Here is a 14,609-nt window from a genome sequence, read left to right as displayed (position 1 = left end):
GCACGGCGGGTGGCCGGGCAGGCTGCTGGGCACTTCTGCCTTCCGCGTGGTGCTGCCCCCTGGTCTTCAGCTTCTTTCTGTAGCGCTAAGGGAAAGTAGAAATGGCATTTGTGGCTTAACTTGTCAGCTTTGCTGTTCAGGATCTTCTTGCTGTCTCTGAAATACGGTTTTGTAGTGTGGACTGTGATTCAAGCACCCCGCTCACCCGCTCTGGTGAGGTGGGTCTGACCACTGCCAGAGCTGAAACTGTTCAAGCGATCTCTGAAACTATGCGAGATCCTTGCCGTCTTCCCGGTCTTTAAAAGCAGAAATAACTTCGCAGACTAACTCCTATTTAGTGACTAAAACTCAAATCCGTGCTGTGTGTAGCCACATCACTTGGCATACATTACAAATACTGAACAATCCTTAAATTAAGGGCCCTTCTTTCACAGGCCAGGTTCTGCACTGTTAGTCTCTTCTGTTCTACAGAAGAGCTTTGCAGTTCAAAGTGAACTTCAGTTGCACTCTAAGTAATCTGACTTGTGGTGCTGTGTGAGAACCATGACATGTTTCTGAAGGTCTTTCAGTACTTGATAGATAGAAGGAAAACTCCTCTGTTACTACTGTGACCCTTGTCTGTTACCTGCGTACATTCCATATACAGTGGTTAGTCTTATTGCAGGTGTTATCTTATGGCACATGTGTGTTAACATGTGCAAATATGCCTGTAAAATGCTAACAGCATGCCTTTGTCCTTGTTCCCCATTATGCAATGGGGAAAAGTTTTACTTGACTCCAGGCAGAATATTAACACCCTCCTTTTGATATTGTCATGCGTATGAGAAAGACGACTGCTGTTGGCTTTTTGACAAACCCAGCAGTAAGCCTTGAAAACTACAGTCCTTTCAAGGACTTTTAGCTTGCCTTTCTGTTGCCTTCATATATGCAGGTTCTTCTGAAACTTAAGTGTCGTATAAGACCATCAATGCAAAAATTGCTTCTTGCAGACTTAGTTCAGTCTGCATGCATTCACAGGATGACAGTGCACTTCTGTGTGTTCTCCTTATGCCATACTGCAATACCCCTCCCCTCTTACAGGGTTCATATGGGGAGAGCTGTTAGTATTTTCTCCATGGGAATGCATGTTGGAAAATAATTGAGTAGCATAGGCTTGTTGAGTGACTGGTGTTTGCAGCCTGTTTCAGTGTGGGATGGGTAATAATTAAGTCTAAATTAGCATAAAGGAGAATTATTTTCTGCAATGGGAAAGTCCTATGCTCTTTGTTATGGGAATGCTAACTTTTGAGCAAGCTGAGCAGGGGGAGCCCTACGTAGGCATCAGGCATGGCACTAGAGATAATGAACTCCTTGAGTTTACTGGAATGACTTGTGAGAATTGAGCTGAAGTTACTGAAATTAGTATTTCACCTCAATCTTCCATGTGTTCAAGATTTGGACAGCAGTGATGTCTTAAATTTCAAACTTGACTCCCTTCTTCTAACAGAAGATCTAATCTGATTAAAGATTTTGGTGATGGATTCTTCATCTGAGTTAGATATCCTAAACTAGAGTTTTAGTGACTTGTTGGCTGGCATTTCGTTGTCCTGGCTCAGCAGATAAGCCCAAGTGTGTCTTTCTTCTAGAAAAATAAATTAATCCGCTAGTCAGTAACTCTTTGGTAATTCTGCAATGAGTTGCTGTACCTCACAGCTTGTGTCTTGCGTGTGCCCTACTTGTGTTGCTTAAACCAAACAAAGCAATTGGGAAACAAAGTTTTGGATTTCTCAATTGTTACAATGAAATGTAATTCCTGTGCGCAAGGTCTCCTGTGCATTGATCCCCTTGATCAATAGGGTTGATAACAAAAGGGTTGTTGGTTTCAAAGTCTGGTGAATAGATCAAGTGGATATGGGGATGCTGTAACTCAGATGTGCTTCTTTCACAGGCTGTGTGAGATTCAAGACCTGAAAAAATGGCATTGGCGGCTATTGATCCACAGCAGGTATGTCTGAGTTAGCCCCATAGATTTTTATGTCTAGTTCAGAAAAATAGGAGTCAACTAACCTCTTTCTCTTTTAAATAGAACATTGTATCGCGGGTTGTCAACCTTCCCTTGGTGAGCTCCACCTATGATATGGTGTCCACAGCTTACATCACCACAAAGGATAACCATCCTTATCTGAAGTCAGTATGTGAGATAGCAGAGAAAGGAGTGAAGACAATTACTTCGGTAGCCATGACAAGTGCTATGCCTATCATCCAGAAACTGGAACCACAAAGTAAGGCGAAGATGGAGCTGTTGATAACTTTAATTCAACTGATTGCTTTATCTGTCCAGATGCACTTAAGAGTTTAGCGTGGTCTTGCTTGTCAGGAGTGCTGTTTCAGGTAGCTGGCTGAACCTGTTGCCTGGCTTGTTGAGTAACTGATTACAGATGGGCATGATTTAACAAATAAAAAATGCAGAGCCAAAGCACACTCCAGCTTTTGTAATACTAAACTGACTGACTCCTCTTGATATGTGAGATGATTACATAGTCTCTTGCTCAACATCTTCCTCCCCTTTCACCTGGTTTCAAATGCTGTTTTGTACTTTCTCTCACGGAGAAAAACTTGTGGCTAAATTTGGCATCTGTGTCACAAAGCTGTTGTAACCAGGAGCCTGGTTTCATGAAGTGGCAGAGGGCCAGGTGCTTCAGCTTGTTCTAACAGTTGCTTGTAAAGCATCAAATGGATTTTCTCTGCCTGCAAGTGAGCTTTTTTTCTGGCATTGTAAACCTGTCCTGTTCTTCGGCTCTGCTGCCTCAAATCTCACTGAAAAGGGGAGGAAGCAACTTTAGCAGCATTGTTGCGTGATCTGTTTCAAGAGGAATTCTTAGTTGGAGTTATTCATACTAAGAAAAAAAGATATTAAAACCAACTATTGTCATTTCTTTTGTAGTTGTAGTTGCCAACAACTATGCATGTATAGGTCTAGACAAAATTGAAGAGAGACTGCCTATACTGAATCAACCCACTGACAAGGTAAGTTTTTTCCATGTACATATGCTAAGCAGAAGAACTATACACCCTTCCTCTTTTCTAGTATCACTAAAAATAGAGGGAGATATATTTCAATAAGCCATGCCTGAAGCACAGCTTAGAAGCAATAAAGTAAAAGGTGTTTCTGTAGGGTTGCCTTTGGGGGGCCATTAAACCTCTTCTGGGTTTTGGGGTTTTTTTTTTGTTAGTTTGCTCATCATTTGACACCTCTGTCTATAGCTGTTGTTCACTGGTGGGCATCTTTGTTAAAATTTGAGTCCTTATCTCTTTCCTGCTCAATGTGAAGCAAATAGGGTCTGAATTACATTCACTGAAGTGTTTTGAGCTGAAATCTGTGCAGCAGTCATATCTTGTTTGATCTTGTACATATGTTTTCAGGGCAGAATTTCTCCTACATAATCAATACTTATACAAGCTTCAGCACAAATATATATTTCCTGGATTATGTAGCTCTCCCTAGAAAATATTTGTAGTGAATCCACCTATTTCCTATGGCAGGTTGTCGCCAATGCCAAGGATGTAGTTGTTGGAGCCAGAGAAGCTGTAACAACCACTGTGACTGGTGCCAAGGAAACTGTTGCTCACACGATCACTGGAGTTGTGGGCAAAACTAAAGAAGCAATGCAAGACAGCGTGGAAATGACCAAGTCGGTTGTCAATGGCAGCATCAACACTGTCCTAGGAAGTCGTGTGGTGCAAATGGTGAGCAGCGGAGTGGACAGTGCGCTCACTAAATCAGAGACCCTTGTTGACCTGTATCTCCCACTTACAGAAGCAGAACTAGGTAAGATTAATTCAAGGTTTGATTTTGTTGGAACGCATGTATTGAAGAGAAGCAAGCAGTCATCCATTTATTACTTACTCATGGTGGGGAGGGGGCATGTGCTTCCCAAACTGCCTTTTACCTTGCTGGTTGTAATAGCATCTCCTTCACAGGGAAGGAGAGTGAAAGTAAGGATTTCCATGTATGGTGGTCTATCAACATACACTGGTGCTAAAGGAGGACTAAACAAGTCCAGTATTCAGCTGTTATTAAGCAAATAAAACTGCGTCAGACCTCTTAAGTTTTCTTCCAGTGGTCAATTTGCTTCCTTTCTGCATATCTAGAGAAAGAAGCTGCAAAAGTTGAAGGTTTTGAAGTTGGAGTTCAAAAGCCAAGCTACTACATTAGACTAGGATCCCTGTCTTCAAAGGTCCGCACACGTGCCTACCAACAAGCCTTAAACAAAGTTAGAGATGCGAAACAGAAAAGCCAGGAGACAATCTCTCAGCTCCACCACACTGTTAGTCTGGTAAGTCTAAGCTTTCACTTGAGGTATAAAAAGCAAGTGTTGGCATAGTTTCAGAGTGCAGAAAACAGCTAAAAGAGGCACAGGAAAACTGGAACTGCTCTCTCAGACTAAATGCACTTTCTAAATACAAAGCATTTCCTATTCAGAGCTTTTCACCACCATTCAGGAGAGGTCCTAAATCAGGCTGAGTTGTAGACTAACGAGCAATTGCTTGTAACTTTAAGCACTGCAGAAATAGAAGTGACATGGTTAAAATTATATGCCTGTTTTAGAGTTGCTGGGTTTGACACAGTCTTTGTTCAGTAAGGAAAGTGTCTTGCAATTTAGAAACACTTCAGTCCTTTAAGTCCTTTTTTAAAATAAAATGTTGGATTCTTCATGGGCTTGCTCTTCTTGCTGTGGGTATCTCTGAGCATTCCTGGGTACTTCAGTAGTCTTATCCTAACAATGTACCTTTATGTACAGGACAGACTGTGCATAAAGAGTCATGGCCTTCTATACACTTTCAAATCCTTGTGTAGGATGCTAGTGGGGGAGTGGGAAATAGTTGAGGCAGAGGGTTACATGACATAACATCTCAAAACTGCTGCCAGTTTTCTCTTGAAGAGATGGAACACAGTCTTATGTTCCCCAAAGTCTTTTATACTGAACTTTTAAAGTATTTAAAAAGGAGGCCAGAAAGCAGGTAAGGTAGGGTAGTCCTAATGGAACTGTTTGGACTCTGCTTTACTTCCTTATTTGGCTGTATTTCAGATCGAGTATGCCAGAAAGAACATGAATAGTGCCAATCAGAAACTTCTTGATGCTCAGGAAAAGCTTTATCAATCCTGGGTAGAATGGAAGAAAAATACAGGCCAAAATGATGGTGATGAACTGCATAGCGCTGAGGTAAATAGATGTAAATGTAAACCGGAATTAAATGGATTGCATACTGTCAAGGTAATGGCAAACTAACAGTCCCTAAAGTGCACAGCATCTCAACAGCAGAGAAGCTTAGCACAAATGTGGAATCTGAGTGCTGAAGCTCAGGGCAGCTAACTAGTGACTACTATGAAAAGTAGGAGACACCCAGACTCTTACATGAGCATATTTCCTGCAAACACTGGGGTTCATTCTCCTTTCAAGAGAATGCTCATAGTGTTTAGCATGTGAACCTGTGTTGGGATGTCCATATCTAGATCAGCTAGGACTCACTTACCTGATGTGGCCAGACCAGAAATTAAGTTTCTCAGCATACAGCAGTCTTAGGCACAGGCTCACTGAGCCTTATATGTAACTTTAAACAGTGTTTCATTGATTAGAATATACTTACCTGCTGTGACTTCTTATCCAGAGTTGAAACAAGAGCTTGCTTATCTGTCGCTGGGTAGAAGCTACCAATGTTTCTGTTCGACAAAGTACTTGAGCATTGAAGAAATATCAAGTACTTTCAAGTCTCTGACTCTTAAACTTAAGACTAAGCTACAGCTTTATTTTACTTACATCCCCTTTACTTTGCTTCTTTATATGTCTTGAGCAACATAAAGCTGCTACAGTCATAAAAAGATACTAATGTGCCATTATGCTCTTTGTTTCCAGCACATTGAGTCAAGAACTCTAGCTATTGCACGGAACCTCACTCAGCAGCTTCAGACCACCTGCCTCACACTGGTCTCGAGTCTACAGGGGCTGCCACAGCATGTGCAGGATCAGGTTTACAGTGTTGGGTCAATGGCAGGTGATGTCTACCAGAGCTTTCGGTCAGCATCTTCCTTCCAAGAATTATCAGACAGCTTTCTTACCTCTAGCAAAGGACAGCTGAAGAAAATGAAGGAGTCTCTGGATGATGTGATGGATTATCTTGTTAACAACACGCCGCTCAACTGGCTGGTAGGTCCCTTTTACCCACAGCTGCCTGGCATTCAGCATGCTGAGAGCAATGGTGAAGGGGAGAAAAATTCCAGCCAGAAAGACAAACAGCCTGAACACGCTACTGAGTAAACTGCATAGCATGCATGTACTCTGCTGACTGACCAAACAAGTGGCCTTAGCAAGTGTAGCTGTCAAAAAGCCTTGGAGAAAAATCCATAAATGTAAGAGTGGAGGAATGATACAGAGAACGTACAGTCACATGTGGGCTGTGTTGTCCTGTGTAGTTCAACCACTCTAAAAACTCAAACTGTCTCGAGTGCCTAAATATTGGCAGCTTACAGTTGTCAAGATGCCTTGTTTGTCTGTCAAGCTAAGAAACCTCACCATGCTTATTAATGGTATTAATATCATTACTCTAAATGAAACCTACCATAGCTAAAAGAATTTGACTTGTTGCTTAATGCGTACCAGGATGATACAAAAGCCTTACATACTGGGAAATGCATTTAAAAGCTCTGCAGTCTAGCTAGGTATGCTTAAATTCTGTGTTTGCTGCAGACCACGCATTTGATCATTACGGATCTGACTGTCTCAAATTCTACTGCTACACAATTTGTGACAAAAGTTCTGTGAGCGCAGAATTCCAAAGCTGAAAGTGGGGTTTCTGAATGAGTCAGCTGGAGTTATTTAAATGCTGTGACAGTGCTAACATTAACTATATAAACTTAAATATTGTATAACACAGTAACCTGACAACAGAATCATAGACCATCCTAAGTTGGAAGGGACCCATAAGGATCATCGAGTCCAATTCCCTGCTCCTGGCAGAAATACCTAAAACTAAACCATATGATTAAGCGTTGTCCAGACGCTCTTTGAACTCTTGACAGGCTTGGTGCCATGACCACTTACCTGGGGACCCTGTTCCTGTGACCGACCAAATCATTATCAATACATTTATTTTAGTATGCAGTATAAAGACAAGATTCATGCTGTTTGTACCCAGTTGCCTGCTGTTGTGTGGGTCGTTGGGTTTTTTTTTGTAGCCATCTTTTTGTAATTCATTTTGTATGTTAGTAATAAATGCTTTAGTAGCAAAAGTGTGTCTCCATTTCAGTGGTGTTTAAAACAAATGTACTTGCTGTTCTGGGACTCCTTCAGACTGGGTCCAGCAGAAAGCAAGCTTGAAATGCAAATGAAGTAGACACGCATTGAAAATGTATTTGTGTGTGTCTGTGTGTGTATAGATAGGTAAGATATTGCTGCAGCATTTCCTTCCTCCCTTTAAGTTCCTGTGCATCTTTCCATTCAGTCTTAGCTTTACTGCTGCTTTTTTGGTGCTTGCTGTTGCCTATAATGATGACCTAAGCTGTGAGCTGATGGATGTTCTAATATAGAGAAGGATATGGACAAAAACACCCTGTCCTGCCTTCACAGTAGGTGTTGTGTGTGTGAGACTGCTGGCTACCTGCTTTGGCTGCTGGTTTCCTATAAATAGTATATACTTCTCAGCTGCAAACACCAGTTTTAACCTGTTTATTTACCCTCTCTTGAACTTGAGTGGCTAATGTACATTAACACTCAGCTACTTGGGTGGAATTGTTCCTCAATAAATCCTATGAATTCCTCCCCTGGAAGAGAATTACAGTCACTAAGAAATAAGCTTTCTTGGTTTGGTGCTGTCCAGGTAAGTTGTACCTGTGCAACTCTGACTTGCAGTCATTTAGTGTAGCAATGCTGGCAACCATTTTCAAAGAGATCATCCAATAGTGTGAAGCAAAAAATGAGTTCAAAGGAAGCTTGTCAGCTAGTGACATGTTGCTACATGGAACAATGTTTCCACCTGGTACAATGTGGGCACTACAGCAAATCACGTGTAGTCTTGCCTTCTAATGTGAGAGGGTTTGCTTAGCTGTTAAGTCAGGGCTGATGTAAAAGTGTGAAGAAGACTGTGTTTTGAGGACAGTACTAAACAAAATTGTAATGACAGAGGAATACTGATAAAGATTCTGTAACTTCCAGCTTTAAATACTTGCTTTTTGTAAGGGGGCTGTTTAACGTGAAATTAACATGAGATGGTGAGATATTCCTTTCCAGCTAGGGCTGGAGTTAAGACTTCTGGAATTCTTTCAGCAATTAATTCTGGTTTAGTATTGAATAAATGCAGCCAGAGAATATTCTTTTTTAATCTGAATTGGTAATGAAATTTCTAGAATGCATCCACTGTTATAGAAGTGCTTGGAACAGAATGGGACTAAGCAGGTCTGGGAGCAGCTGGCAGTTCAAAGAATGGAATTCCCATTCTTAAATGTGTGTTAAAATCTGAAAGCTGTGGGCCTTCATTCTCAGGTGATCAATCAAATAAGATACTCAAACTGCTCATTGTCTTCTGAGGACTGGGAAATAAACAGCACTACCTAATATTAATGGAAGAGCAATACATGTATCTGTTCTGTCTGAAATTGCACTACTGCTTCATATTCTCTTAGATGGCTGTCCAGCTTTTCTAAATGTCAGCAAGCAGATGGAGTAGAAAGCAAGGAAAGATGTTACCAGCCTAGATCTTCAAATCATTTCTCCCTCACTGTGCACTGTTGTGGCTTCTGTGTAAAAGTTACTTTGATTTCTGACAGCTGACCTATAGCTAGTGGTGGCAAATAGAGGAATGGCTGGTTACAATGCTTACCTAATGGCTGGGCTAATAGCCTGTTATACCAAAATGCTGCATGCAGTTTACTGTATCATGCTCTTGTAGTGTGTGGCTATTTCATTGGATCCTGTCCCCCGAAAGTGTCTAAGTTTCTGTCCACCTCCTCCAATAGAATTAGGAACACTTCCTTGGAGGAAGAGAGGGCCGAATAACAGCAAGTCAGTATGTTCCTGGTTTATTACACTGAATAAAAGTATCTGGACTGAAATTATTAGACTCTCCTAAAAAGGACAGCACTGGATGCATTGCATCCAGAATTGAATTGCAACTGCAGCTTGCACAGGTATCTTCTTGCTGGTAATCTAGTACTGCATATCCCTAGACTCTATTCTAATTACAAGTCTATAGACAAAACTTGGTATTTTTCTCCAGCACAGTTAGAGAGAGTGACTCTTAAAATGCCTGCTGGAGGTGAGAATGATGTGGACACCTTCCAAAGCTGTCTTTGGGTTGTTTTTTTGGTTTTTTTTGCCGCAGTGGTCTGAAGCTGAAGTGCATGCTAATAACTGCTGAAAACTCAAACAGAAGGAGGAAAACCTAAGATGTTAACAGAGCAGACCAGCTCATATTTATTTTTTTTTCTGCTGTCTTACCTGTTTCTCTATAATTGCATGTATCAAACAGCTCAGCTCCACTGCACAGAAACTTGCTTGTTCTTAGTCCAAAACCACTTTTGAGGATAAAGCTTCGTCTAGAAAGCTGTGAAGTCTGTCTGGAACCTTTTAAAAAAGATAAGACCAGATATGTTGGCAATCATAGGAAATAGTTGATTCTATTTGCAGCAAGGCAGATAACCTATATGAAATGGAACAGTGTCAAAGGCTGCTAATCACACACAACCTGGGATGAATCAGTTTTGAGCTTAGAATACTAATGAAATCATTATCACTGGTAAGGCTATTTAGGGTGTATTTGGAAGCCAGAAAATGATTGTGTCTCTTTCAGAGATCACTGAAAAATTATTGGCTCTAGCTGAAACTTCCCCTTTCCAGGCTCATGTAACAGAGAACTATTTTTCTACCATTGCTAATAACCCTTTGCTACAAAAGTTTTAAATATAAACATTTGTAAATAGCTCCATATGGTATAGAAGTTTCACAAACATAATATTTATAGCAGCATACGCATTGGTTGTTAAAGGAGAATCTGCTGCCTGAGCATTCACACACCACCTGAGTCTTTAACTGCTTGGATCAGGGTCCATGTGCAGCAGGTGACCCCAGTGGGCTGACGGGTGCCCCTTTTGACTTCTCACACACATTTAGGCTTGGGCATGCTCCACCCTAGGTTTCCTGCAGCAGAGTCTCAGGCATCAGATTTTGTAAATATAAGTAAATTAATTGAAAGGTACAGCAGCAAGGTCAGCCCAGGCTGGGTGCCTCTGGAAAGGGAGGGACCTCGGACAAAGAAATCCCTGGGAAATTTAGACCCTTGACATCCATAGAGCCGCACCTCACGCGCTATCCACACCTGTCTTAGTCCAATGGTGATTTTTGGTCTGGGGTCTTCTAACACCTTATTGGATTATTTTTCTGTGTCCAGGCAGGCAGGCTGTTGACTGCTCTTATCCTGTTGATTTGCAGTCTCTGCTGAGAGTGTGGTCTCCTTGTCTTCTGGTTTATGCCTCTTGTGTGCCTGCACTCACTAACAGAAAAAACACAGGGAACTGAAAAGTCCCAGTCTTGGGGAAAACACTACCAACACATCAGTGTATTATAGACATTTTCCTCATACTAAAAGACTAAACCCAGTGCTTACCAGCTGCTAGGAAAATTAACTCTGTCATGGCCCAAAGGCTTCAGCAAATTTAGCTACTCATGCTAACTACAGCATAAATTATGCTTTACAAACAGCATAAATCACACAATATTACAACCTTAAGTAATTTATTTTAATTAAAACTTACATATTTAAGCTAACCAACTGATATCTCTCAACATTGGTCAAATCCAAATTACAAGATTTGTATAAGGACTGGAGTTGCAGGAATATAGCTAGTTTGCTTCAAACTAAAGAAAGGTGGAAAGCTTTTGAAATCTCTCCCATTCCTTAAGATGACTTTTTTGCAATAATCTTTTTCAAACTGCAACTTAGAATAATATTATATAGCTAGTAAAATGGGTGAAAGGATTTGGAAACAACTGATGGATTACTTCTCTTTATTTAAAAAAAAAGAAAACAAACAACCAAAAAGCACAAAAAACACACCCAAAAACTTATCTAAGCTATCTAATTAAAAAGAGAAAATGGAAACTAACTTATTTTTTAAGCATGATCTGTTAGTCATTTTCAGGATCAGAAAGTCTTACATGCAACAGCTTACTGGAGGTATTTATTTTGTTAAGTGTATTTCTTTTCAGCCTAAGACAAAAATATTATTTCTTTTGGATAATACAGTCTCTGATGACTAAAAATAAGTGCCTGTTCTGAAAGTACACAAAATAAGAACCATCTCTCAAATTGCTAATGGCTCAGTTCTGAAAATATATTAAGCAAGAAAAAAATGGATTATTTTAAAGTTAAGTTGGTATTGACATTAACATAACACGGAAGTGTGTTTTGTACTCTTCCATGCAAGTATTTTGCAAGCTTTGCACTATTCTGTGTAAATGGCGTAACTGCATCTTATGGAGAAAATGGCACAGTCAGATCTGGCTTTACTCTTTGTTGCAAGAATTGACTTACTGCTTTGTTTCAACTTCTTTTCAACTGTGAAAAGTGATATGGAACTGAAAGTCGTTTACCTAAGCAAGCCCTTAACACCAATGGCTTTGCATTGTTTTAGTTACAATGCTGCAGATGTCAGAATATGCTATTCTAATAAAATTCAGCATGTTCAAAAGTGAGGTAAATCATACTGACATCAAAACTGTTTTACTCTGATGCCGACAGATATAGTCCCATTTGAAATTCTTTATGGCTATGAACATCTTACTAGTATATTAAAGGAGTCAGCTGCTTATAATGCGTGCATTAAGGAAATGAAGAAAGCACAAATTTAAATTTGAGCAATTACAGTTTCAGTAAGAACAACATGGATATATGTAATAAAAGTGTCTTAAACCTAGGATATAGTGAAAATTATCACTGGTCAGGCACAGTTACCGAACATGGTCGTGTGCCCTGCTCCGTGTAAATACAGAATAAAGCAACCTGTTTAAACCATTCATTTGGGCACATTTTTAAATGATTTTGCATATGGACTACTTGGCCTTAGTCCTGTTAAGATACTCCCATTTGTACTGCAGTATGAAAAAGAGGGTTATGTGCTGAGAGTGGGAAAACTTGTTGATTTCTCTAATTGCAGTAATTAGAGTTTTAGGTAAACTGCCATAAGCAGAAAGGTACAAGATAATTCTTGCTGGTAGAAAGATGTGTTTCCCACATTCCCTAGTGCCTTTTGATTTTTTAGGAGACAGATTACTGGTCTCATTTTGGTCAAGTTTAGGTTCTGAAAGTGGTCTATGCATTTCGTTGTATTCACACTAGCACCTGGTAAGTGACACGCTGCTTCAATTTTTCTGAAGCTCAGTTTTAATTAATATTTTCATTAATAAGTCCCTGATGCCCTATGGCTACCTACTATCTAAGGAACTGAGTGATTCATATATCAGTGCTTCAGTGCTATATACAACCTGATAGCTGAAACAGTAATCACTTTATCCTTTGATGTATTCTCTGTTCTTCTGACATGTCTTCATAGCAGACAAAGCACAGATTTGTCTTGCGTACTATCTTTCACAAAATTAAGTCATAAGCAAGGTGTTTTGCAGTTAGGTAATAGACTAAAACTGCTTCTCCAGTCAGCACTGAGCTTAAGTTACACAAATGCCTAGAAGCCTCTTCAAGTTGCTGTTTCTTTGTACCAACGTCCTGTCAGCGTGCAGCAATCATTATGTGCTGATACTGTGTCTGGCTCCAAGTATGTCACATCACCAACATCAAAGCTAACCATGAATCAAACTATAGATATAAGTTATTTTCCCTTGGGGCCAAAAACTTTGAGTTATGAGTAAATTGCTTAATGATATCCCATTTTTCAGAAGTGCCTAAGTAATCTAAGTCCTACTAAGGGGACTTAAAGGTTGGGACTTAAGCTCCTAAGTGTCTTAGCCAACATTTTTAGAAGTGTGTAACATCCATGTATCCACTAATGTCTCTGGCAATTCCTGAAACCATGTGCTGCTTAACAGTACAGAATACTATACATGCAGCTAAAACAGAGGCCAAAGTGGGATTGCAGTTCCAGATACTTGTTTCCTCAGGAAAGGTTTGATTTGATAGGCAGGCAGAGCAGTCCAAAGCAATCCATATCAAGCTCCTTGGGGCATGTTCCTTTGTATAGCCTATTGCTCCCAAGGAAAGAAGAAAGGCAAAATAAGTTAAAAAATTTCCTTTCTTAACTTTCCAGTCACCAGTTTCACTAAATACACTCCACTAAGTGCAGCTCTGTTCCATCTCTACTTTAAAATCCTGTCTTCTAAGCAACTGATCTACATCTTGCCTAGTATTTGGTCTGTCTTAATGTTATGTGTTTCATATGTGACTGAGCATATTTCACTTTATTCAGTATTTTGGGTCTGATTTCAAGCATCTTTGTCTCATGACTTCAGTGAGGAGTACTGCGCAAATTGATTTAGTTTTACTTTAAAATTGATTGACTTTTCATTCCTACGCAGGTTCCAGATTTCACTATTACAGACCTGTCTTCAGAGTCAGATGATATCCCAGACATTTTGGATTTGGATGAAGATGATCAACAAGACTTTTCACGCACAAATGGCCCGTACACTACCGGGCAAAGAGCTGAGTAAAGAGAAGCATAAAAATGTCTTTTTGATACAATGTACTTTTGCCATGTTTAACTTATATTTCTCCTTTTTAAAGATGAATCTGCCTAGCTTAGGGATTTTGGGGATATTTTTTTTAATCAGTACTGTTTCACTTAGCTGCATCAAAATTCTGATTTTGTTTCCACCTAAGGAATGCATGCTACATTAATTCATTAGCATGGGTGTTAAGCTCCCATTTTACAAGCCAGGTATAGGCTAACTAGTGTATCCAACTGATCTAATCTTTGTTAGTGATTTGTTCTCCTGCTGGCAGCAGCCATGAGAACACCCTCAGTGCTTTGCATAAAGGGCTGCCAACAAAAGGAGTTGATGAGGATTTGCCCACAAAATTTCCCCTTTCGGTTAACATGAAAAGCACTCCTGCATCTACCTCTTTGCTGCTGGAAGCGGTAAGAGACTTTGTCTGTCTCAGATTCTCTCAGGTTCTTTTTGCTAGGCTCTGTACGTAGAGCTTAGAAGCTTAGTGCTTCTCCTTTGGCAAGAGTGCTTTAGGCACGAAAGGACCCCCTTTCTCTCCTCATGCCTTCTGTGTGCAAAAATTTTTGCCATCCTGATGTTGCGCAGCCTGGGACTAAATGAAGGTAAATAATTAAAAGGGAAGGTTTTCCAGGAGTAAGGGTGACAGTTAAAAAAGAAAGGGGAAGAGACGGTAAAAAGTAAGGAAAAATGGAGGGCAAAGAGATACAAACAAACGTGAGAAAAAAGAAAATTTCAAAAAGAGAAAAAGAGCTGAAGGTAGGGGTACTTCGGGTGACAGTGATGATCTTTTTTATGCTTAAATAAAATCTCGAGTATTTGCTAAGGAATGTGGAACCCGCATTTGCTTGCACACAGTGACTTCTGCGAGAGCTGGGGTGAACGGGAGCTGGACTGGAGGCA

General features: G+C 40.2%; 1 protein-coding gene across 2 annotated transcripts; it reads left to right on the top strand.

Annotated features, from left to right (window-relative positions):
- The first annotated feature begins 1,918 nt into the window (after nucleotides 1-1,918).
- Nucleotides 1,919-14,114, top strand: PLIN2 (perilipin 2). Of its 2 annotated transcripts, XM_009891502.1 has the most exons (8): nucleotides 1,919-1,984; nucleotides 2,066-2,261; nucleotides 2,924-3,006; nucleotides 3,523-3,808; nucleotides 4,132-4,316; nucleotides 5,070-5,204; nucleotides 5,895-6,185; nucleotides 13,557-14,114. In XM_009891502.1, exons 1-8 carry the CDS (start codon nucleotides 1,955-1,957, stop codon nucleotides 13,689-13,691), a joined length of 1,341 nt encoding a protein of 446 aa, XP_009889804.1. In that variant the 5' UTR covers nucleotides 1,919-1,954; the 3' UTR covers nucleotides 13,692-14,114. The 2 variants fall into 2 exon arrangements, with proteins under 2 accessions (XP_009889804.1, XP_009889805.1); XM_009891503.1 differs by lacking the exon at nucleotides 13,557-14,114 and having other exon boundaries at nucleotides 5,895-6,622.
- The last annotated feature ends 495 nt before the right edge of the window (nucleotides 14,115-14,609 follow it).

Source organism: Charadrius vociferus, unplaced genomic scaffold, assembly GCF_000708025.1.
Source record: "Charadrius vociferus isolate BGI_N301 unplaced genomic scaffold, ASM70802v2 scaffold198, whole genome shotgun sequence".
Classification (NCBI taxonomy): Eukaryota; Metazoa; Chordata; class Aves; order Charadriiformes; family Charadriidae; genus Charadrius; species Charadrius vociferus.
The sequence above is the reverse complement of the archived record's forward strand: the minus strand, read 5'-3'. Positions and strand labels throughout refer to the sequence as shown.